Source organism: Colius striatus, chromosome 5 (assembly GCF_028858725.1).
Source record: "Colius striatus isolate bColStr4 chromosome 5, bColStr4.1.hap1, whole genome shotgun sequence".
NCBI classification, from domain to species: domain Eukaryota; kingdom Metazoa; phylum Chordata; class Aves; order Coliiformes; family Coliidae; genus Colius; species Colius striatus.
The window spans coordinates 47,218,339-47,244,714 of record NC_084763.1 but is presented as its reverse complement, the minus strand read 5'-3'; the positions used below and the strand labels follow the sequence as shown (position 1 = coordinate 47,244,714).

At 37.7% G+C, this 26,376-nt stretch overlaps 1 protein-coding gene across 10 annotated transcripts in view; it reads left to right on the top strand.

The window, feature by feature from the left end:
* CREM (cAMP responsive element modulator) overlaps positions 1-26,063 on the top strand; it is a 34,011-nt gene extending 7,948 nt beyond the window's left edge. For 3 of the 10 annotated variants that reach the window (XM_061996533.1, XM_061996529.1, XM_061996532.1), the window contains exons 3-8: positions 6,826-6,972; positions 9,708-9,799; positions 9,940-10,082; positions 14,137-14,325; positions 23,067-23,223; positions 24,921-25,490. In XM_061996533.1, the coding sequence (XP_061852517.1) occupies positions 6,826-6,972; positions 9,708-9,799; positions 9,940-10,082; positions 14,137-14,325; positions 23,067-23,223; positions 24,921-25,065 (873 nt within the window). In that variant the 3' untranslated portion in view covers positions 25,066-25,490. Of the gene's footprint in view, positions 1-6,825; positions 6,973-9,707; positions 9,800-9,939; positions 10,083-14,136; positions 14,326-18,176; positions 18,287-23,066; positions 23,224-24,920 lie in introns of those variants that run through there. The other 7 variants (XM_061996530.1, XM_061996534.1, XM_061996536.1 and 4 more) reach the window with 7 other exon arrangements.
* Positions 26,064-26,376: the final 313 nt, after the last annotated feature.

The following is a 26,376-nucleotide window of genomic DNA, read 5'->3' as shown; positions in this document are numbered from 1 at the left end:
GTTTGATTTATTAAAGGAACGGTAAGAACGGGGAGACAAGAAATAAAAGTGAATCTTAAAACACTTCCCCTCCCTATTCCTGGGACTCCCCTTCCTTCCCCACCAGCAGTGCAGGGGATGGGGTCAGTTCATTACAGATGGACCTTGCCGCTGCTTCTTCTCAGGGGGAGGCCTCATCACACTTCCCTCTGCTACACTGTGGGGTCCCTCTCCATGGGAGATAGTCTGTCATGAACTTCTCCAGTGTGGGTCCTTCCCATGGGCTACAGTTCCTCACAAACTGCTTTGGCATGGCGCCTCTCACAGGGGCAGCTCCTCACACCCTGCCCCAACATGGGTCATCCACCAGGAGAACGGTCCTTCAGGCACTGACTGCTCCAGCCTGAGTCCCTCACAGAATCGCAAGTCCTGACAGCAAACCTGCTCTGGCATGGGATCCTCTCTCCCCACTGACTACCATGTCGTACCAGGAACTCACTCCAAGGTGAACTTCTCACGGAGCCTCCTTAAGGCATCCACCCACTCCAGTGGACTACACTCCACAAGTTGCGAGTAGATCTCTGCTTCCTGGTGGCCTTCATGGACTGCAAGGGGACAACATGCCCCACCATGGTTCTCACCACAGGTCACAAGGGAGTCTTTCTCTCAGGGCCTAAGCACACTCCTCCCCTTCCTCCACTGACCTTGGTGTCTGTGGAGATGTTTTCAGATTCTCACTCCTTGTTGCTGTGGCAGTTTAGCAACTGAGCAACAACTTCTTCCCCTTCTCTAATATGTTATTCACAGAGGTGTTACCTCAATCACTAGTTGGCCAGGCCTGGGTCAGGTGTGAGGTCCATCTTAGAATTGACTGGCCCTAGCCCTGTCAGCTACAGGGGAAGCTTCTGACAGCTCTTTGTTTAAAGAAGCCACCCCTGTAGCCCCCTTGCTATCAAAAAACCCACTACAGAGCTTCTGCCAGGTCACCAGTGAAAACATTTTTTATATTTATCTGAGTTCTGTATGTGAAGCTTAAGCTATACTGGTCACAGGCCTCAAGTGTTAAAACCAGTAATTCTGAAGTACTGATGGATCTCTGTGAATTAGTGCCAAGATGAAAGATGTGCACTTCAGTTTGAAGACTCGGGATAAATCCAGAATTTCTCTCTAGGAGTCCTTCCTTTTGGTCAGATGGCCTAGAGAGCTGGCCTGTACTGGTCAGAGCTGCTCAGCCCTCATAGCTGGAGTTGATGTCCCTCTCCTGGGCTCTCCAGAAAAGTGGGGTTGGTGCAATTGTTCCACTATGGAAAAAAAAGGTGTATCTGAGAGGCCTCCAGCAGATGGGCCTGTCACCTTGGGCCTGGCTGGCCATTCCAGTTGCTGCAAATCCAGGGCCTACAGGCTGAACTGTACTACCACACTCCCTGCCTGGGACAGTTGGGAGTCTGGGCCCACCTCAGCGGTGCTTTGTGGTTGAAGTGCCACAGGGAGCCGGCCTCGAGGGAGAGCTAACATTTTTTTGGCTTAAAATGAGTAGGACTTACTTAGTTTATGTCCCTACCTGGCAGGTTCAGAAGGTGAGACACTTTGTCATGATGAGAATTAGAGACCAAAGTTGAGAGGTTAACTCCTGTGTGAGGCCGGGAACTCATGTGGGACATCTTCCAGGTGATGGTACAGGATCAAAAACTCAGTAACAGTGTTACTGAGGAATTCATGGCTGTGCTGCTGATCCAGTCAGTGTCTGTGTATTTCAGCTATTATAGAAGGGCACAAATACCTCCTTCTGCCTCTTTGGTCTCTGGAAGAGTGGAGTTAAGATAAGACAACCGCTTAAAGTGACTGCAGTGTACCTTGTGTCAGCTTCCAGTCTTCTACTAATTTTCTTGCAGATGTGCAGAAAAAAGAGAAAATAATGACTTAGTTATTATTGAGAGGTGAAATGCCTGGTCACTGAAACAGAGGGCTCCTTGTCAGACTAGGTTTTTTGTATGGGGTTTTTTTCCAGCTAAATATTTGTTTGGTTTTGTTCAGTCAGAAGTAAAGCATCTTAATACTTAGTTTGTGGATTTCTGTATATTATCAAACAATCACAGAGTGGTTGAAGTTGTTAGAGACCTATTGAGATCATCTGGTTCAACCTACCTGCACAAGCAGGGTCAGCCAGAGCAGATTGTCCAAGACTGTGTCCAGTTAGGTTGTGAATATCTCAAGGATGGAGTCTCAGCAATCTCTCTGGTCACCTGTGTGAGTATTTGACTGCCCTCACATTTAAAAAAAAAGTGATAGTTTCTACATTCAGATGGAAAATTTAATGGGATTTAATTTTCTTTTTTTTTTTTTTTTGTTTTATTATGACTTTGGTCAGGGAATGACTAGCAAAATGCCAAGAGATACAACTGCGTAAGAAATGATGGGAGTTCAGGCTTTTTAAAAAAAAATCTGCCATTTACTTTTAAAAAGGTAGACAAGTTATTCATTAGAGTGAAAATCCCTAGAGGGCAGACATTGTTTTACGCTGAAGCATTCTTTATGTCTCAACTGTTAGAGGGGAGGGGAGACATTAAGAATGTCTGCACTGGAACGCTGTGATGTGATGAGATAACCTCCAATGCCAAGGAAGATCTATGATACAATATTAATAGAGTAAAGGTGGCATTGTTTGTTTTCTCTGTCTTGTGTGATAAATATTGCTTTAAAGTCCTGCATCTTTTTTGTTACAAAGTAAAATTACTTTTCCTGCCAAAGCAATAACTTAAATTAGAAACTAGCAAAAATGATATGCATCTTTAATCCACTGAGGCAAAATTGACAATTTCTGTCTTTAAAGGGTTACTTTAAAAATTGAATTAATTAATTGTAGAATAAGATTGCATTTATAGTTGAAAATGTTGCATCTCTCTTTTCAGTCAGTTAATGAATTGTTTTGGTGATCCAAATGCCATAAAATTTGGTAAGAAGAAATTAATTTATAAACATGTTGGTGGTTCAGAAACCACCATAAACATGTTGGTGGTTCATGTTGGCTTCAGAAGCTGTTGGAAGTGTACAGAGAACACCTATATGGAAGCTTGATGTGTTTAGGCAAGAGTGAAGATGCAAGGTGGAAAATTTGTCAACCTCTTTTGAGTTGAGCTTCATGTGTACTGTCTCACATACACAGATCTTACATTAATATGTATGGGTCTGTTAATTTTGATTGAAATATTCTGATAATATTGACAATAGTGAAACTAGTGGAACAGTTATATCTGCATTGGTATTCAAAAAGAAATTAGATATTCTTTTTCCAGGAATTCTAGAGGCCATGTATTGTATTCTGCGTTGCCATTTACTCAACTACCCTAAATAGAACTATAAAAATATTAGAAAAATATACTTAGACCTGTTTCAAATTTGAAAAAAGGTGGACCTGCTTCTGCAGGGAGGTTGGACTAGATGATCTCTAAAGGTCCCTTCCAACCCCTACCATTCTATGATCACCAATGGGTTGTAAATGTTGTCATGTTCGGTCTACTAGTAGAGCTATCTGCTGTCTTGATCTGAGGTACCATCTGTTGACCTCTTGGTCGTGGGCCTGAACTAGACATAGGTCAGGATTTGCAATATAAGAACTGCTGTCAGGGAGAGCAGAGGGCATCTTCTGGAGCCTGGAGTGCATAGTGATTGCAAACTGGGACTGGTCTGCTTTAGCACTTAAGGGATGGGCTCTCAGCATTAAACTTTGTCTTAAATCTTGATCCCAACAGGTTGGGCCCCATATAAGTTTGGCAAGTGATTTTAAATATGGCTCTAAAACCAGCCTTCCAAATACAACTTCAGAACATCAGCCAAGTTGATGATAGAGCACTGTAAACCTGCACCCATATCACCATTTTGTGCTTTTTCAGAAGCCACCTGTCACAAGATGACTGAAATCAGCCTTACCTTGTCTTCATTAAAACAATATGCTGCTCTTTTGGCATTAGCTTTGGAATTGCCCTAAACTTTCCTGTCTTCAGCTTTTCCTTATAGAAGCTTCTTCGTGTCTGAGTCCTTTGCTCTTTTATTAGGTGAATCCAGAATGAGATTACCTTGTTTTTTGGTTTTCCAGAAGTACTTTTCACTTTACTTGTGGAGTCTTTGTAGTGTTTAGATTCTACAGCAGGGACAGAAATGAGATAGAGCTGTGCACTGCATACTTCATATCATCAGTATTTGAAGTATGAGTGTGAGTGTAACCTCTGTAGTACTCTAACAAAAAGTTATCCGACCTTGAGTGACAGGAGCATGTACATCCTCAGCATAATTGTTCAGATGAACAATACGTCTTAAAGTCAGATAACTGATAAGTAACCTCTTTCTCTGAAATAGTGTGTATCTCAGCGTGAAGATAGTTCATGGTTGGGGTTTTTTTTGCTGGCTACTTTTCTCTCCTTTCATGGAGGAATGAGTACTTACATTTCCAAACATGAGAAGTATGGAACCATAGTGGTATGACAGAATGTGTGGTTGATATTTGTTGAGGCTGTTAGACTTGACTGTTTCATACCTAACAGGTTAGAACCCAAAAGAGCATTACAACATCTGCGGTCTGTTTACCACTGCCAGGGATATAACCTTTACATTGCTTAACCAGGTCCTTAAGGTGTTAAGCATTTATGTTCCTGAGTTGCTTCTGTGTTATTTTTGGTCATCCTGCCAATCAGCCCTTGAAGTAAGGATGCTAAAAGTAGTGTTTCTCATCACTGTTGTCAGAAAGCGACTTTTTTGCCAAGCCTGTTTCAGTCACCATTTATGTGTGATGGCATCAGAAGGTTCTAGTATTTCTATTAACATGGGAGTATTTGATTTGAAAACAATGTTGGTTTAATGACTTCTAATACCTGTAAAAGAGATCCAGAAAATGTTTTTTCAGTCTTGGCTACAGAAAACAAACCTAATACAAAAGAATCACAGCCATTTTAAAGTAAAGTTTGTAGGTAACATATCGTGTAACCTCCATATATTTGTGAAAACTTGTCAAATCAAATAAAACTATTCAAAATGGATATAAATAAACAACCAAACCACTTTTGGATTAATCCATTTTTAAAATACTACTATCACCTCTTCCCTCAACCCTACCTCTTTATTTAATCTACTTGAATTAACGGGAACAAAACAGTTTTTCCTGTAATACTGTAAACTTTAGTCTAAGAGAGTATTAGCTGAGTGTCATTTTCTTTTTTTCTGGTATGATCCTTCTGAATAAGTAGCTTATAAATGAATGTAGTGTTTCTTAAACTTGAGTGCTGGATTACTTCCTGATTGTATGTGTGTGACCAATTGTCCTAAAAACAAGCTCATAAACTGTTTACCTTGTACTGTTGTGTAAGTGTTGTACTTGGAAAGCTTTTTCTGATGCAGAGAGTATTGTATCAGATTGCAGCTTTCACAAAAGTAGCAGTAGATTGAAAGGTTTGATGAAATTGCCTCTGTAATGTTTTGAAAAATTAGTGTGCTTTGTAAACATTTAGACTGCTCCATGCTCTTTCCTTGAAGAGTTTAGGATGACGCTAGCTTTGACACAAAATAGTTCATACCTTCAGCTCTTTTAAACTTTCTACATCTCAATCTCAAATATATATTTCTGAGACATTTCTGATAATATTTGGTTTATAGATTGAGAAAAAAGGTTTGTGTGCCATTTAAGGAATGAGTGTTTCAGTTTCAGGCTTACAAATATCCTCAATTGTTCTATTTCCTGAAAAGGAGCTCCGTTTCCTACAACAATTGAACAGTTACGTGGTCAATGTTGACAATATCCTGTCTCTGTTTCCTAGAAACATTGTTTCTTCCAGCTAATTTGAGCCAACATCTGGTCTTTTTGATACTAGTGCATCTTAATAAGTTAAAATTTTCATCTTGCCTCTAGAAAGGAACATTTCCCAGACAAGCAATGGCTTATGAATCAGGGATGAAAGCTTCTTTAGTAACTGAAACCTTCAGTGTAAATGCATAAAAATGCAAAAATTTCTTTAACGTTCATTTTTTTATATCCTGTATTCATCGTATTTTTCCTGCCATTGTCATCTTTTTTTTTTTTTTTTTTTTTTTTTTTTTACCTTAAACTGCTTTTAAGAGACATTTTTGGGTCTGGAGAATGAAGCTTGGAAGGAAATAATACCAGAATTTTAGATACAAGTCTGGATTATTCTTGTACATGCAAAACAGAGAAATGAGTTTTTCAGTGCAGTTTACTTTGAAAAAACACATTATCTCTTCTTGTCATATGACTTATGTTTGTCATTCCCTTCCTTTTCTGAGTTTAGAGCTGTTTCATCACACAGAATTTGAGATCAATCATAGTGTTTTCCCTTTGCTTCAGTATTGGTTCCTGTTAATAGACCCAACAGTTACAACATAAATATTGAACTATTTCTTAGCCTGTGTAACTGTTTCTTAACCCATTCATCCTCAGTACTGATGGTTGAGAGGCAAAGGCTGAGGAAAGCCCTATGTGCTTTAAAATGTCGTCAGGAAAAAGGATCAGATTATTCCTAAACAGAACACTTTCTTCATCTGTGCTAGGCTTAAAGAAGATACAGCTGTTCTGTATTGTCTTATTGAAACACTGATGCACTCAAATTCTGTTGGAATAAAGACAATTTGGTAGGGGTTCATTGTAAGCTTTCCATACCATTTGGAAAGATACACATCAAACTTTTATTATTAAAACTAGTTTATTTCTTTGTGTGATTATTACACACATCTAAGCTATTCTAGATATGGAACCAAACCCAGTTTATTTCAGTATCACTTCTAAAAGCATTTGCTGACATCTTAAGGCATGTTACTTAAACATAATGATTGTAATTTTTGCAGGTTTATGTAGGTGCATCAAGTGCTGGAAGAGGATGTCCAGCTGTAACTCTAGTGCAGTTGCGTTCTGATCAAATTGAGCATGTCCAGGGTGTCATTCAAGCCACACAGCCCTCAGTCATTAAATCACCACACTTACAAACTGCTCAGGTTAGCTCTTCTATTGTTACGTTTTCATCAATATGTGGTGCCTTGTAACTCTTTCCCCCCAACCCCATCCTCAGTTTCTCTTCATTCCTACTAGTGCTGCAAGATTTACTCATATGGTGTGGGAGAGGGGGAAGGTGGCAAGCTGTCAACCAGTAGCAGCCCTACAAGCATTGTGTAGCAGTTCCTTAATGCTTCCTGTTTAAGAAATTGCGTATTGGAACCCTGTACTTACACAACAGCAGATTTGTGTAATAATGTGGCCTTACTTGAGCGTGTCTTGAGGTTTTTCTGTTTTGTTAAATTGTATGAAGATCATGTTTCTAGTGAGACTGCAAACTTATATATTCAAAAGGATCTCGTACTGTATTTTTGGAGAGCATCTGGATGTAATGGAAGTAAACATATTATGGTCAAATGATTCCTTGTTTTTAGCAGATGTTGTTAGAGCATCTGGTATTGCTTTTTTCTGGATGTGGATATATGTAAGACCAAAACTAAGGGCAGCCTCAAAATAAATGTTTATTTCACAAATGTTCAGAAGTTCAAAAGGAACTGGTGCAAAATGCTTAAGAGCTTTCAGAGCTTTTAAATAGTGAAAAAGACTAGAGAATGAATTTGCGGTGTTTTGAAAATGACCTGACATACCATTGGTGTTTTTCTCATATCTAGGAATGCCTTTGCTCTAGTTTTCTTTTAACCTGATTGTGAATTGCTTCTTACAAGCAGAATTGGTGTCTCTGGTAAGAGAGGCTGTGTGCCTGTTAAGTGTGAACTGTTTTACCTGCAGTCCTTGCAAGATGTTAAGGAAAAGACACGCGTTGTCAACCTTCTTGAGAAGCCACCTTTCATGTTTGAGACTTAGTAGCTTTCAGGTATAATAAATAAAAAGGCATACGAAAGTATGGTTTATCATAGGGATTAGAGAAGATGACCTAAACCTTGGCCAGATATTGAATATTTTATTTTTAAGTGATAGATGTAGATGAGGGCAAGGTTTTGAAATTCTAGACTGTTGAAACAGGTGCAGTAGGTGTCAAGAGACTTGAGTTTGGTCAAAGTTGAAGTAAAATCAGAGTATTAAAAAGAAATATTTTTAAAACGTAATAATTTTGAACTGTAGTTTTCCAGAGTGAGCTTTATGAGATAAGCATATTCCAGTCATTCCCAGTTTCTGTCATTACTTTTCTTTAAGTCAGTATAGTCAGGACATACATGTGAAAACAGAGGACTTGCTCCAAAGCTCAGAAAGGGGAGTTTCTCAGGAATTTATTGCCAGCTGCTGCTGTGCTGTCATGGGGAAATTGAGTAAACTCTGGCTGCTTTTCCTTTCCCAAAGGAGCAGAGACAGGAAAGCTGTATCCCAGTTAGTACTGACTAGTTACTTACAGGGTTTTGCTTTGGTTCTATTTGAGCATGCTAATGGCAAATAAGGTGACTCTACAAGAAGGGCTGGAAGATGCTGTGAAAGACTCCATTACACAGTGGTGGTTGTTCAGCCCTTCTGTGATCCTCTTAAGTACTTTATCCTGCCAGCTGGCGTTTCCTCCAGATCATTTGGCTTTAACTTGATATCCTATCTCTGGCAGACAGTGGGGAACTTGGGAAATTATTTCAGTTTAATTTAATTTAAAAAAAAAAAAAAACTGTAAAAATGCTGAAGGCTGATGTTAAAGCTTGTGTGGCCTCTCCCACAAACACCTGCAGCTTTAAACTGGAAGGTATTAAAATTTTTTTCTTGTAATGCTGTTGCTTTTGGGATGAAAAATATGCTCGTCTATATCATCATCCTTATAGTTTAGTTAATGTTAATTTACTTGTAGGAAGACTGGAAGTTCAGATGGTTCTTTGACTTTTCTACTTGCTCCTTCCTGTAACGTATCAGGTATTAGCAGACTAAGATGAACTTGAAGTTAAATTTGTTCAGAAGTGTGGTTAAATTGAAGTCTGAACAGTGCCCAGGAAAAAATGACAATGATATTCATTGGTTAGAACTGTGAATGTGGTTGCTCGGTTTTAGAACAAACTGAAACATTAAACATATCTCTTTGTCTCGATGAAAATTCGAACTTTTGAAATTTCTTGCAGAAAATTTCCTCTTCTGCATTATAAACCTTAAATAGTTTTATTATTTCCTTCTTCCCAAAGTATGATTCTTGACTTCTTTGGCCATCTTCACAAGCTAGGAATGGCTGTTGATAACCCTTAGTGAAATGGGAAGTTTTTCAGTTTTCTATTCCGTTTATAGAATGAGAGTTCTGCTTTGAGATAGAATGCCCAGGCTCTTAGATGTGTAATACCATCCTAGTTTTGAAGATTTATGCCAGAGATCTCTTTATACCAATGAGCTCTTTGCTGGTCAGTGTTAGTCTATCCTACAAAATGCTGAATACAAACATCCCGAAGTTCTTTTATCTCTGCCCGTCATCTCTGAAGTATGATTTGGAGCTATACATCTGTAAATATGCAAAAGTACCTCTCATTATTTCTATATGGTCTTTTCTTAGTTATGCAGACGTAGAGTTTTGATGACATTTCCTGTTTATTACTCAGCAGAATGAGGCTTCCTTAAATATTTTTACACAGAACTGAAATGTAATAAACAGGTAAATCATACGATTATTCATAAATAAATGTACAAACAATGTATGAAAACGTGGAAGGAATTTTTACAAATAATCCTGTTGCTACCTTATTTTTTAATGAAGTTATGAATTTCAGAAACTTTGCTATTACAGGTAGCATCCATTGCAGATAAATCTTCAGAATCAGAAGGCATAACTGAATCTCAAAAACGTAGGGAAGTACTTGCAAGAAGGCCTTCATATCGGTAAGGACCTTTCATTTTGTTCTTGCTGGTTTTTAAAGGCAGAATATATTATAGCAAATCTGTCTGATAAAAGCCAACGACTTAGATTTCTCATGGATGAGGTATTTCCAATACATTAAGTTGTTTACATTCTTTTTTAGAAAAATTTTGAATGAACTCTCATCAGATGCTCCTGCAGTACCAAAGATTGAAGAAGAAAAGTCAGAAGATGAAGGAGCGTCTTCTGGGATTTCTGCAACGGGTGTGCTAAGCAGCCTGTACCATGCTAATGCAGGGCAATACAGTATGTTTGCAAAGATACTATTTGACATTGCAGTATACAAATAGGAAGAACCTTATTTCTAAGCATTCCTTAATGAAGTAGAGATGCTGGATTTCGGTGAATAAGAGCTTCTGTATTTCTAAATAATTTAAATATTTATATTTAATTTTTATAACATGAGCATTATAGATTTCGAGTTTATTTCTTGTAATGCATGTTGATTGCTAGATTCACTGTTTCTAGAATTCCTGTGAATTAAAAATGTGGAGGTGAGTCTCAGGTGAAATGAAAAGTGTTGATGCTGTTATATGAATGTTCAGTTTCAAATTACCATGGTTTGCTGTGTATTAGTGCTAATCATTACATGAAATTAACTGAGTTAGAGGTTTTTAAAGTGTAAAGTTGGAATTTGAAAATTTTTCTTAACTTTGAGTTTTCTTTCTTGAAGGAACTATATCTTCCTCTCCAGTTAACAAGCATGAACACTTTAATGGCAGAAATAAGCTAAATTGTCATCTCCAACATTCGGTGCTTCATCCAAATGCTAGTTAAGACTCAGATTCACAGTTCTCAAGATTTCATAGAATCATAGAATGGTAGGGGTTGGAAGGGACCTTTAGAGATCATCTAGTCCAATCCCCCTGCAGAAGCAGGTTCACTTAGATCAGGTTTGGTTTTGTTTTTTTTTTTTATTCCTGCATTTATGTTAAAAATGTTGCATAAATCACTCCCCCTAGGTTCTTTGAGCTTAATGATATATAATCTAAGATACAACTTTTTAATAGCTTTTTTTGCAATTATGTATTAGGTAAAACTTCACTCTTACAGTGTGTAGACACATTGAAATTCAGGTATTTTTCTTTTCATGTAACAACAGGAAAATTGCAAAAGAAATGTGCGGGTTTTTTTTTTCTTGAAGCAAGAGAACAGAGGAAGTATCTTAAAACTTTGCAGTGGTATATAAGAGGATGGATTTACTCTCTAGTTATATTCTTGTCAGCCTGAGGATTCTTAATATTTTTTAAAAATTTATTAAACTAATTGTTAACTCTGAGAACACAGAATTTGTCTACAATATTATATAGAAAATTATTTTGCTTGGGCTCTTAAGCTGCTTTTCTTACTCTTTCTGTAAGGCGTTAGACCTAGGTGGATGTCTGCTTCATTGATGTGCAGCATCTGAAGTACTCTTTTTTGTTGATTTGTGGCCATGCTAAATTACAGTTATCTGGTACAGAATCAGAGAATCTGGTAGGTATTCATGAGCAAATTAAATTATTTTCTTCAGTTTTTTAATAGTATTTTTGATTTGGCTTACGTTTTGTTAAAAAACACCACCAGTTTCAGGGCTTAAAAAGCAGTGCTATAATGTCTATACTATGTTGAAGTGAGCCTTCAGACATTTAGAATGTCTAAGAAATTAGTTTATGCTTCTTAATACTAGATTCCTCTAGGAGACCAGATTTCAGCTTCTACTAGCAGTATCTTACAGGAGCTGATTCTTAATTGAGAATGTTTTAATTTGTATATAGCTGCAAATTAAAGGGACAGGGAAGTGTTTAAAAGAGTAATGAAATTCAATCAAACATTAAGTTCTGATAAAGAGCATCACGTGCAATGTGCCTGAATTAACAGAGTTCACAAAAATTAATTGAATATCACTTAATTTAAGTTTGTCTTTCCTGTGAGGCAAGCATAGAAGAATTTTGGTTTATGTTGCTTTGTCTTTGAATAAGTTATAGCCATAGCCTAAAACATGTGCTGTGTATTTAACTTGCCTTATTAGTCCTAAAAGCCTATTTAACATTGCTTCAGGATACCATGTCAGCCTTCACAGACTCTCCTAATTCCGGCTCAAAAACTTTGTTTTGAGAGCTTCAGCCTCCTGGAAAGAGTATTTCTTACCTGGTTTGTTAGCTTTTTATTTGATTTTTTTTTATCTAAGTTCGACTTAAATATCACACATCTTTTGCTTCACTGAAGTTTATGGGTTCTCTCTAATTAGGGTTAGCAAAAACTGGTACCAAGTGGTAGACAGGATGGTCATCTCCATGTAGTAAGGGGGAAGTCTTAATTGGGAATTTACCAGAGAGCTTGACTGCTGACTTCTAGTCATAAAGTGTATAAGGCACAGATTTGCAGCATTTCTGAGCAGCCATCCTGTTGGCTGAGGAACTGCTGTTATATGAAACTGGGAATACTGTGTGGGAATGCAGCATCTCCCATGTCCATTTCGGTTTGGATATGATGCATAAAGTCACTACATGTATCTGTTTTCTCTTTACATCTCCTGTCAATATTTCTTTGATTATACTTATCATTATTGTATTCAAGTACCCCTTTCTTCTTGGCCAACATTGGTTGCCTGGATTCTCTTGTGCAGGTATCTAGCAGTTTATGCATTAAGTTTGTGCAGTGTCCATACCAGTGAAGAACTCATCTCACAGTGTCACTACAGCCGTCTGCACTATGCCCTTGTTTTAAACAGATACTGTATGCTACCACATTTGCTGATTCCTTGTTTTCTCTCCTGTTCTTTCTAATCCTGCAATAGGGAAGGCAGTGAAGTTGAAAAAGTAATTTTGACTGTATGTTGGTGTCTGTACATCTGGGAAGACTGTTTTTATTAGAACTGGATAAGTAAATTTTTCAGAAAAATTAGTGTATTTTTTTCCATTAGCAGTTCTGGCAGTTCTTTGCTTACTTTTTACCAACCAAAATGCTATGTTGCTATGGTTTCCAAATATCTTTTTCTTCAGTTTCTTGGCTTTGCCTTATGGAAGCAGACAGACAGACAGGTGTGACAAGCTAGATAAAATGTCTTTCACAGTTAATTCTGTCAACTTATATGTTACCCTTCTGTAAGGGCAACGGATAGTTTTGTGTAAGGTGGTGTCTTAAATATGAGCCTTGTAGCCTGATCTGACTACAGACCTACTCATTTAGCCAGAGTATTGTCATATTGATTGTTGAATACTGACAAGAAATTGGTTTGCCTCACCTGTGGTGGTGGTCTAACTGTGCAAGAATTGTTTGTTTGGTTGGAGTGTGTGAATTGACTGTGTTGTCAGCTCCCCAGGCCTTTGGCTACTTGTGCATACCATGGTGTTCTGTCTGAAACAATGCAGGGGAAATAAAAATTTCTAGTTCATTTGCCATATGTTTGAATTGCTTGCTGTCTTTGGACAGGTTTTTAACAATTGAAGAATTAAGAAGTGTGATGTAAGGAAGATCCTTACTAGGATCAAATCATTCTTGCTAGGTAAAGTCCTGGATTGTGAACAGAATGAATAATTACAGGACAGCTGTGACATAGCTGTTTACTCAGGCTCACTGTGGAGACAAGAACTTTGTGTAATTCTCTGCTGGTGTTCTACTGCTCAGGAACCTAAATTGAGTGGTTTTGGTGTAATATGATACTGTGATGGTGTAAACATATAATTTTTGGTGCTAACTCTATGAGAGGCAGGATTTGGCTGTGCTTAACTTCCTGAGATATAGAGTTGACAAACCTTGCTTTGAAAATCACATGCAACTGAATCTTCTGAGGTGATATTTTTTGCTTCCCTCTCTTTCTGCCCTGTCCCAAAATAGGGCACTTTGCTTTGGAGGCAAAACTGAAACATCATTTTGCTCATTTTTATTTTTCCCCTCTCTTCATGCCTTACGGAGCCTGGGAACTGTACCCAGCTAGTTCCTACATTACACATTCCCCATTATGAGGATAGGATTTGAGGTCCATTCTGAACACAGTTCCAGTAACTGAAGACAGGACTCTGTGCTTCATTCAGCATAAGGAATTCCTTATTTTAAGAGAGTTAATATTTCTGGAAACACGGATATAAAACGTGGAAAACTGCACTTTATCTGTTATGCATATGGCATGTACTATACAACAGGCTTTATATTAGTGAAATCGGTATTATGTAAGTTTTATTTTACAATAGACCTTTAAGCAAGAAGGAGACCAGGACTCCTATCAGACAATGTTTATTTTAAGAAGAGAGAAGTGCTTTTTAATGTATGTTATTCCCCTTTCTATTGCCTAACTTTTCTTTTTCTTTTTTATATTTAGTTACTTTAACTCAAAGCGGTGCAATCCAGATTTCTGCTCCAGCCTCTGATGTTGTCCATGGTCTACAGACATTTACAATGACAAATTCGGGAGCTCCTCAGGCAGCTTCTGCCGTTGTGCAGTATACAGGACATTCATCCGACAGCACACAACAGTTTTTTGTTTCTGGAAGCCAAGTTCTTGTTCAAGGTATATTTTGTTAGTCTACTGCATTTTAGTTTTTTCATATAAACATTTTTTTCTTAAAAGGCTTTCTATTTTGTGATGACATTATTGCACTGTGCAATTAAATATTTATGTACAGCAAGATGAAAGTCTTAGAAGGAGACTCGGTTTCTCTGCTCAGCAAAGCAGCTACTTCTTTTGATTAAAATAGTTACGAGGAGGAAATAACAGTATGAAATCACTTTCTGCTTTGAATTCTCTTGTCTAGACTTTGAGAGATATGTTTAATTGCAGTTAAAGGTGCTGTTACAGATAGAAATGAGATGCTGAGGGTGCATCTCATTTAATATGTGAAACCAGTTTATTTTTTTCAACAATTAATCAAGCTTAATAAAACACAAATTCTGAAGTTCTTTGAACATGTTTAGGGCAGAATTTCCTTGCACTTTATGAATCTTGTCATTATTAGAGAGGAGATCCTTTACTGAAGCTAGTTTTCTCACAGAAGAGCACTTTGTATGTCCTATAAAATGCACACATGTGAATTAACTGTGAATAGTGAATTTCTGAACCTTACTGTGGTTTATGCAGTATTTTTGCCCTTCTGCTGTTCCTGGACTTCTGGAAACGCTGAGGGAGATTGAGAACTGAAAATATTTGGGTTTTTTATTGATACCAGTGAAAGTAGGGTTGGGATTTGGGGGAAATGGGGGAGAATTTTTGTAGATAGAGACACTAATGTAGCAATTGCCATGGAGGATGTAGGAAAATTAAAAAAAAAAAAAAAAAAAAAGAAATAAAAAAGTCAAAACAGAGGAGTAGGGATGGAGGGCTGTATGACTGCTTTCTAAAGCCAAAACAGCTGTCTGAAATAAACCATGAGCAGAGCTAGGAAGACTTTAAAGATGTGTTCATAGAGTAGGTAAGAGTCCTCAACTAAATGGAATCACAGATATCTCAAACAGTTGGTGAAGTCAAGGTTGAGGTGATTTTTTTGCCCTCATATGGGTATTTGAAATAAGTTTGGTCTTTAAGTGACTGTTTCTCTCCCTTTGCTGGAAAGGAAGCCCAGTATGTAGAGGAAGCTAATAACAGCTTGTAGATATCTGAACTTGTTGAGACAATGGTACCAAATTTGAATTCAACCATTGCCTCTGGCTAATTCGTTGCTGAGATACATTGTATTCCCAAGACTTTCAGAAGCATTTCAGTGAATCTCTAAGACTATTAATACAAAAAGCTCTTGGCCAAAGTATTAGTTTTCATAATGCAGAGAGTACTGTTATAACTTCCCTAAATATTATTATGAATGTGTTCTTAGCGAAGTCTTACGGCCCAAATGTATCTATCCCCCAAATAAATTTCTGACTCTGGTAGTGTGTGCTTTCTGAGTGTGTGTCTAATATGTTTTCTATGCACATGCATACACATTCCTTAAATTAGAGGACTTCTCTGTCTCCCTAGTTGACTGTAGTATTTTGTATGTATTGCTTTGATTCCTCAGAGCTGTGGGAGTGGAGTGGAGGGGTGAGGGCAGAGAGAGAGACAGTAGCTCCTCAGTTGTTTCTTACAACTTCTCCAGTCTGTGAAGCACAGAACTTAGGAATTGTATCTGGTATCATTCTAGTCCTTGGGAATTTCATTTGACTAGCCTTCCTTTACAGACCCACTGTACACGATTGTCCTCTTACAGGGCTGTCCTCTAATCTCCAGATTCAGCCTCTTTGATAGGATCAGCTACTTGATGGTATAGCCCATTAAGTGTCTTGCATCTGAGAACTTTAAAAACAGATTAAGAGACAGTTACTGAATACCTATTACATCATATTTCTGGAAGCTTCTAGTGTGTTAAACTGAATTAGTTTGCTCTCCATCCATGCTCAGAAAAGTTGACTTCTTGACATTCTCTGTTCCTTTGGCCCAAACAAAGCACAGTGCTTTAGTGATACCCATAGTTGTTGACACAGAAGAAAAATGCTACATAACATCTATAGGGAAAGATACAAAGAGAATAGTAAGTGAACATGAACTCAGAGATGATGAGAAGATAAAAGGTTTCACCTTAAATAACAAGTTATTAATACTGGAAAGTCTTAAAAAAGCCTTTAATAAAAAAGAGTTTTAATAAAACAAGTTTAATAAAACAAGTAAGAAAGCACCTGAGATTTCTGCCCTAGTACAGATCTCTTTATGATAATAGTTGTATATCATCAACAAACATGAGTTCAAGATGGAGTGAGACAATGAAATTGGTTGGATAGACAAGTATCTAAGATGCCCATACTACAGACCATATTGCCTATGCTAGAAAGTGTACAGGAAAATACCTTATCAACTTTTATAACTTAGGTACACTTTGCAATATGACTGTTGTACACACACTTTGTAGCACAGATTATAGTAAGAAAGCATGATTCTGCTCAGTAATCTTTCCAGTTACATACATGTTTGTAATAATTATGGGTAGACTGCATATACGCGTTGTTTGGAATAATCATAGATGAAAAGAAAGGAGAAACCCAAACAAAAAAATCCCACACAAACAAAAAAAATCCCTCCCAAACCAACCAAATAACAGTCCTAGGACAGAAAAGATGTGTTTCAGAGCCTTTTAGATAGTATAGGTATTTATATTTTTCTAAAATATTTGATAATGAATCTCAGGTAATAATGGAGAGCATCATATAAACCCTGTGCTTGATATTTTCTGATAACCTGTGATGGGGAAAAAAAGATTAGTATAAAAGTGCCAAAGATGTTGATCCAACTGAGTGATCATTTGTTTCCTACAGGTTTGCATTCATAGGCAAAACAAGAGGCAGTTCTGATACTCTTAATAGCTTCCTAATACAAGTTAAGGGTTTTTTCACTAGCTGAAGGAAAAGAAAAATTTTATCAAAAATCCTTCCAGATCCTTGGAATCTATGTTTGTTTTCATAATATGCTCAGTGAAATGAATGGTGATATTTGAGATCTGAAACTTGAATATTTAAGACCTGTGGCTTGAATTTCTTGTGTGCTTCAATTGTGATCTTATGTTCATATGACCCTGAAGTGGTCCTGTAATCACAGGGTGCTCCTTTTTAACGCTGATGCTTCCATTATTGCTGTCCTTGGCATAGTTTCACAGTTGACAAACCAGCCCTCTGAATTTATTAGACAAGGACATCACAAGTTTGCAATGCCCTACATACAGACCAGTGCCTGGACTGCTGGTCTCAAATGAATTTCATTTCAATTAATGTAAATAAGGACTAACTCTGTAAGTTTTAACAAAAACATCTGCCTAAAAAAAATCTCCGCCCCAAGTCAACCAGATCTCTTGGACTTACTTTGAAAAAGGAGAGAACAGGGGAGAGGTAGTCTTTACCCACAGTTACTATTCTGCCTGTTACAGCAACTGAAATCATTAGCTTTAGGTTCAGTTTGTTGCAGTTTTGTTCATTCTCTTCTGAAGCTTTTAACTGAATTAGTGGGTTGTGGGTTTCCCCCCAAAGTAAGGAGCTTTAACTGCTCCAAACAAAACAATTGTACATCATTTTAAAACTTCCCTGTTTTCTGTCCAACCATGAGTTTAACGTTTGTATTCATTCAGGAATTCTAGAGCAACCTTTTAGTTTCTGTCACTGAGTGCTGTGAATTTTCAGGTCTTGCTTTACAGCCAGTTTTGTGGTGAGTGCTTTCTCTAGCTTTATGAATAATTCAGGGAAAAAGAACAAAGGTAGGCTTATGGAAATATGCAAGAGGAAGAAAAAAAAGTTTACTGGAAAAGGAGCTCTTTGGGCTGCAGTTTCAGTGAGCTGTTCCAATGACAGAGCATATTAATGACAGTGGTAAGCAAGTGAGGTCAGTGTGATGTCAGTGCTCTCGCTTGTAATCCTGCACATGCTTGCTAGTTTGGAACAGTTCATGCTGAGCTCTGGTAGAGGAACAGGAGAATCCTGTGTGCAGAAGCTGATCATGGCTGTAACAGGAGATGAAACAGGTAAAAATTTTGTAACTCTGACATTTTTTTCATTTTTAAGCAGTGTTAAGTTAGTATTTGTGACATTTTCTTTTGAACCTGTTGCTATAACTCTTTAATCTTTCAAAACTGGTACAAATAGCTTCTAGCTATATCTAGTCAGTGTAGGATATCAGGGCAATTTTAACAGTTGTATTTGGGGGAAAATAATCACTGTTAGTGCATGAGTTCTTGCACAGATTAATTCAGATAACTAAACTTTACTGTTTGGTGCAGGATTTTGCTGAAAAATCCACCACTTTTCTTTGAAATTTTTCTTTATTGTGGACAAAGTCATGCATGTTCCTGATTTTTATTTAGTAAAAATGACATGGCTTTTTTGTTTAGCAGTAAGCACTTCAGATCTGATAGCTAAAATAGGGTTAAGCCTGGCTGCAATAGAAAGGTGTGCATTGTTTCTGTAGTGTAAATAAACCCTGTGCTTTCATTAGGAAAGAAAATACTGAATGCAAACAAATTTGAGAGAGCAATAATCTGAAGTATAGAAGCCAGCTTGTTTTCTCCTCCGTTCTTAAAATGGTCTGTTCCTCAGCTAATTGAGTTCAAAAGGCTGACGTCATTAGATTTCCTGGAATCATGTTGCAGTAGGGAACTGGAAAAGTTAAACTCCAAACAAGATACACATTGACGTCAGCTCCAAGTCATGCTGCGATTTAGTCAGTTCCTTTCTGCTTCGTCAATTGCCTCCGGCAGATCTGTAATGTTAACTAGTTCACAACCGGTACCTACGTGCTGCTCCTCCTTGCTCCTGCATACTGTTTCATTAATCCGAAGATAAGGATCTTCTCCTAGTCGACATTTTGGGGTGTTTTTTTTCTAATGCTCAAAGGGATAATGATTCATGCCTTGTTTAGCCAGTTTAGTGGCAAAGTTAAAACCCCTTTGATAATTATTATGACTCACAAAAGGGGAGAATAGACACACTAATATATAGCATACATTAGGCTTTTTTTTCTCCTGGACAGTCACTGAAAGAACTTAGGTGCAGGGATGCTCTCTAGAGTTCAGCAAGTTATTTTTCTGAGAACCTGCTGATACAAGGTCGTTGGGGTTTTTTGGTTTTGTTTTGCTTTTAGTATTTGTCTTTGATTTCTCAGAGAAATGTAGTTTGATTTTGTTGTTGTTATTGTTTTTGTTTGTTTGGCTTCATGTTAATAATTTACTTTTTGTAAATCTCAAAGCTTCAGGGTCTCAGTGAATATTTAATCCCCTGGAATTTTAAGGAGAAAAATAAAATGACCTGGGGCAATATATTAGAGAAATCTACGATTTCCAGGTTTGTTGCTTTGTTATCAATCAGTCCTACATCTGCTATGATAGGAATGACTTTAAACCTCCATTGAGTTTCATCAGAAACAGCCATAGAGGTTTCTCAATCTAGATCGAGGTGCATGGTCTCAGATGCTGAAATGAGAAGTACCCTTCTCTGTAATACGTAGATACATTACTATATGTAAACTGTGATTTTTTTCAAGAGTATTTTATCCTCTCTGCTTAGAGCCTCTTTCTTTTTTCTCAGCCTCTTTTTTGAGGGGAAACAGTATTTTACTGTAACTTTTTGAGATCTTTAAATATATGCAGACTCCAAAATAATTTATTTGCCATAACCTATCATAAAGCAGGTATTACTGCACTACTAAAAGATACTTTGTCAGTGTTACACTTTGCCAGACACTGTGATGGTTGGGTTCAAAAGGTCTGTTCCACCAAAATGTTGTTTTCTGTCTGTTACCACACTGGTAGGTTTATAAGTGAGCCGACTGTTAGGGACAGACACTACTGGAACCTGGTCAAACAATTCATGCAACATGTTGTAATTACAGTGTTGTTTGCTGATCCCAGCTGAGATAGGGACTCACTTTTGTTAAGCCCTGTTGCAGGTAAATTAGCACACAGAGTCCTCTTGACAGCAGCAGCTTTAAGTCTTGTTAGCTAACATCTGAGTGGAAATCAAACAATAACAATAAAGTGGTTGGTCGTGCCAGGCTGAGGTGACCTAGGTTATGAGTCTTTCTCCATGACTTGGTGTACAAAATGGTTTACTTGGATTGCTAGTTCATTGTAGCTAGTACAAGTTAAGATAACATCTCTTTCTTGACCAGAGACAAAAGATAGTAGTTCTTACCATAGAGTCTATAAAACATATGTAATGTGGCCAGCATAAAGATGAACCTGAAGAGTGTCTAAAATTCTGTTTTTATAAATAGTGATCTGAAATATCCTCCCATCAACATAACTGGGACTAAGAGACATGGAGAACTTAAAGAAAGGGTTAAGTAATTATCTCGTAGATGTACAAGACCAAGACCTGTGTTCATGGAGGCTGCCTGTTTGTGTGCACAGAGCTGTTCTGGACTGATTTCTCTTTCCCTCCCCCATCCTCAGGGGATTATCCATAACCCAGGTCAGTTCACTGGTCCAGTTCATCTTGTAATTCCACAAACACTTTTACCCGCAGGACTGAGAGGGGGGAGGTGCAAAGAGTTTAATGATTTCAGGAGGTGGCTGTGGAATTGTAGTCTAAACACAGCTTGATTCTCTTTTTAAAAAAAAAAATTATTGAAGCACCTGCATTGGTTTAAGAATAATAGTCTTTTGTTTTAAAGTGAAGAGTTTGGTTTTGTTTTTCTCTCCCCCATATTTAACTGATGTCTCTTTATTAATCTACTCATCAGCCTCCTCAAAGTATTTATGTCTAGGTTTTATTTTTTCAAGTTGTCCTGGTTTCACGTGGGATAGAGTTAATTTTCTTCCTAATAGCTGCTGCAGTTGTGTGCTTTGGATTTAGGATTAAAATGATGTTGGTAATGTTTTAGTTACTGCTGAGCAGTGCTTATGCTGAAGTGAAAGGACTTTTCTGCTCCCCACCCCACCAGCAAGTGGGCTGGGGGTGCACAAGAAGCTGAGAGGGGACTCAACTGGGACAGCAGACTGATCCAAGGGATATCACACACCATGATCAGCATGTAAACGAGGGGGAAAAGTGGTGAGGGGGCCACTATTGAGGAACAGGCTGGGCATTGGTTGGTGGTGAGCAACTGTTTTTCATTTGCATCATTTGTTTTTCTTGGATTCTGTTTATCTTTTGTTATTTTTCCTTTTTAAGAAATTTAAAAAATGTAATTATTATTATTATTGTTGTTGTTATATTGCAATGATGAAGCTGTTCTCAAACTTTGAGTTTTCTTACTCTTCTGATTCTACTGGTGTATGGGGGGATGGTAGGTGCTGGAAGGGAAAGAGTGATGCAGCAGCTCTGTGGTGCTTAGTTGCTGGCTGGAGTTAAACTATGACACAAGTTTTTCCCTCATTTGAATATTACTTTAAAGAGTAAAAGAGTAAATTATGTGTAATGTAACAGCCCCTGAAATTTCATCTTCTGTCATAGAATCATAGAATGGTAGGGGCTGGAAGGGACCTTTAGAGATCATGTGGTGCAACTCACCTGCAGAAGCAGGTTCACCTAGATCAGGTTGCTTAGGAATGTGTCCAGGTGGGTCTTGAAGACCTCCAAGGAAGGAGACTCCACACCCTCCCTGGGCAGCCTGTGCCAGGGGTCCGTCACCTCAACAGTGAAATAGTTTTTTGTTATATTAAAGTGGAACTTTTTGTGTTCCAGCTTCATCCCATTACCCCTTGTCCTGTTGCAAGCTGCTATAGAAACCTCCTGACACCCATCCTTTCGATATTTGTAAATGTTAATAGGATCTCCCCTATATTCAGTTGCTTCAATGACAAAAATTGAAGTTTTGTTCTGTGAAAATATAAAGTATTTATTGAAAGGAATAGGTACATACTTGATTATAATTTGAAGAGGGATGCATTTTTTGGTGGTTTTTTTTTTTTCCTGTGTCAGACAAGACTCAAGTATTTAGGACTTTAACAGTGTTATAAAGTTGGGAGACATCATGTAGGAACAAAGTAGCTCAAATGTAGAGATGAGATGAGACTATCAGAAAAGTATGGGTTCCAAATAACAGATTTCAGATGTGTTTAGCGTGGGGAGAGTTCAAAATTGGTAGGCTCAGGACCTGAATCTAAACTCGTGCATTCTGATTTACTGTGTAGCTACACCCCTTCCTGTGTAACTGCCACAATATCCTCTTGCCTCCTGACACTACAGCATCCTATTTGTGGTCCTCTTGCTCAAGGAACATACTCCTGTTCACTATGAGCACTTGTCTATTCCTTTTCATTTTGGTAACAGCAGCTCTCATTTGGATTACCAAACTATTGCTGTCAAGGGACGAGAGGTAGTAAGGCAGTAAGGTCCTGTTGCTATTTCAGAGAAGGAGGAAAAAGTTGACTTCTGAAGCAAGCTGACTTCTGAAGCCTGTGTTAGAGGACAGGGGTAGCATAGAAACCTTGGTGGCTGCAACAGCAGGACCATCTTTACTTAGGATTGTGCAAACAGGAAATAAATGTGGATGCTCTGACAGTGTTTCTCAGACAGCTTTCCCTCTGTTATCTGAAAAGAACCATGTGGCCACGTGGAAGCTTTCACAGGCTTCAGTCTGGCTGGCTAGTGCAGCCTTATGCTGGAGCAATTTAGGTAAGTTATTTTACAGAGTGGAAATATACATTAGTAAGATAACAAATATAGTTGTGATATTACAGGCCTGTGACATATTTTATGTAGCAGGGATCCTGGATAACTCCACAGAAATCTTCTCTTTTCCAGAGAGGCTTTTGCATAGTTGTTTTTTTGCCATGAAGTTTAAAATACAGTTCTTTTACACAGCTGCCACTGGAGACATGCCAGCTTACCAGCTTCGAACTCCCACTACTGCCTTACCTCAGGGAGTGGTAATGACAGCCTCACCAGGGACTTTGCATAGCCCTCAGCAACTGGCAGAGGAGGCAACACGCAAGAGAGAGCTGAGACTTATGAAAAATAGGTAAGACTACACAACAGTTAATAGTCAGTGTTGCAAACCCTCCCCCCAACCATTTAATGAAGTTTTCTTCTTAAGGTCATGAGTCTGCCTGTGACTGATGAAGGGAGGGCAAGAAATTCTTTGTCAGTCATCCCACATCCTTATAGCATTGAGTATTGGCTGTTAGCTGTGGAAAGTTAGAGTTGACCTTTTCAGCATGGATTTTAGTTCTAAAATAATATGGCAATTCAGAAGTCAGTATTGGTCCCTTTCTCATTTTTTTTGGTGATGATCTGGAGGTATATTTTTGGTTGATGGTTTTAGTTGATTTTTTAAATTATTTCTTTAAATTATCTTTTCTTCCCACCCCACTGACAGTAAAATGACCTGGATGGGTTTGTTAATTTTGAAACATCCCAGCAAAGGATTGTTTAGGAAAACATCTGAGGATCTCATTAGCAGTTGTCCATTAATGATGCTGTGAAGGAGACTTATTCTAGGGTGGAATGATAATTACAGACTTTCCTAAATACTAGCTACTGGAACAAGTTACTGTGCAGTGCCCCTGTCATTTTGTGAGGCATATTGTATGAGGTGACTGTATTTTTTAATTCACTTGACTTGACTGTATGCTGTATATATCAGTCTTTGTGCATTCCTGCTACTCTTAGGAGTCTCCTTTTTTAAAGTGGGATTAATGGAAGAAATAGTGTGCTGTGCACATTTCTAATACATTGAACAGCCACTTGCCTTATGATTGAATTCATGGTATTGCTTTGCTCTCATGCCTGTCCTTTATTTTAAATTACTCAAGAAGATCACTGCACTGTTGTGCCTCCTTTTTTTCCTTCTATTTTCGTTTTTATAAGTACCATCTATGCCATCTTTCCTATAACTTGCCGGAAAGTTACATTCTCACAATTTGACAATTTATCATGTTCCAAGATGCCAAAGGATTAGACTCCAAGTACTTTTAAAATATCTTCTGAATTTGAATGATTGTTCAGTTACATACATATGAAAATACTATCCAAAGTGTTTAGCTTCAGTGTAACAGACTTCTGAACAGGGCTATGAGAAGGGCTTCAGACTGCTATTTGCCAGCAACATAAAAAACCCAGACAGATGGGAGTGAAATGTGCTCAGGTGAACAGTCCGAAAAAGCTAATAAATTGTATTTGTTTGGAGTTGGATTTTACTGTAGATTGTTACATTAAGGTAAAAAAAAAACCCAGCAGCTCGTAGGCTTGGTATCTAGCTTTTCACCTGAAGAAAGTGGTGTTAGACTTCTTTTCTTACAGTTAGTTCTTTGGGTTTGGTTTTAAGATTTTGATTTCAGAAGCGAAGATTACTGATAAACACACAAAGTGGAATGTGACTGGAAGAAGAAATGCTACTTTCAGTCTTAATGTTTGGTACAACTCAAGTCAATACATTGTCATCTACTGTTTTTCTGGATTGCTCTGTGTGTTAATTCAATTTTTGTCTTTGTTGATGCTGAATTTGTTTCAAGTTCTATTTGTTTTGAATTGTATTGTAACCATGTTATTGCTTATGGCTGTTATCTGCTGTTCTGTTCATGCAATCCAACAGTAGTTCTTGTTGGTATTGGTGGTTGTTGTTGTTGTGGAACCACAGGGATTGCAGGTAATTTCATTTATCCAGTTTTTGCCATGTTGTGGCTGTTCCTGTAGTCATTTGCCTTGTGTTGGTTCCAGGGAAGCTGCCAGAGAATGTCGCAGAAAGAAGAAAGAATATGTCAAATGTCTTGAAAATCGTGTGGCTGTGCTTGAAAACCAAAACAAGACTCTCATTGAGGAACTCAAGGCCCTCAAAGATCTTTATTGTCATAAAGCAGAATAACTGTCTTTCATTTGGACCTTGTTTATTATGAACTTTAATCAAGGCATGAGAGGAAGCAATTCTACAGATTGCCATATGAACTTGAGAAAGAGACACTTGAGGCCCTTGTGGAACCCAGTTTTGCTTAGTGTTTTCAGACTGATTTGGGAGATATTCCAAAATTTGGAATTCTGTCTTAGTCTCCATACTCTGCTGAGCTTTCTAATGGCATGCAAATGGCTTTTTTGTTTGCACTTTTTACTTCTGCTTTTTGCAGGGAAGCTGCTAAAGAATGTCGACGTCGGAAGAAAGAATACATAAAATGTCTGGAGAGTCGTGTTGCAGTGCTAGAACTTCAGAACAAGAAACTTATAGAGGAGCTTGAAACCCTAAAAGACATTTGCTCTTCTGAAACAGATTAGTAAAAATATTTATTATACTGTGAACTGACTAAAATGTGTCCAGTTGCTTTCTAAGGCAATACATAGCCAACATGAATTACAACTTTCTGTTTGTGTCATTGATGTTATATTCCAACTCCTAACATTCCTGAAATGCTTTCCTGCTTTTTGTAAATTCATAGCTCTGATTTCAGGTTTTTCACATTCCTCTCTTCTGCTTCCCAAGGAGCCAAATGTTAAAAAAAATGTATCAAACTAAAGAAGTGCATAATTTGTACAAGCTGTTTCTTTGCCATATATTTACATACTACTTTTTACGTGTTACTGAGTGTCCTGCACATACAAAATATTTTACAAAATTGTTTGAGATGAATCGTAAAGATAATGCATCCAGTGATATATAACAAAGTTATACATAAGAAAATCAAGCCACCCAAGGTATCTCAGGAAAGAGTTTATAAAAGAATGTTATGATTACATGTATGTACTAGCATACTAGTCTACAGAGGACTTTATGGCATATTTTTATATTAGTTGCTTTGTGGAAAAAAGTATTGTATTGCTGTCACTGAGTGCCATGGTTAAAGATAGTTTTTAATAGAACCATGTTGTTTAACATGTGTAGTGTCTGATTTCCTTTAAACATCTGGTTATTTGCGATGCTTTAAAACCCTCAAGTATCTGGAAGAGGACAAAGGAGAAAAGCACACCTAAACTCATGACATGATGCTAACTATAATGTTAATACCTGAAAGAAGCTGTCTTCTATATGGCTGCTACTTAAAATTTCTTTAAGTCTTTTGATTTGTTAGAGATCTACGTATAAGAAATACCAGTTTTGCCTCCTAAATACTTCATGTTTAAGATTCTGGACAGCTGTAGGCAGTTGCCTACAGCAAAGATTGATAGTTCTTTTCACACTTTCTGCAAA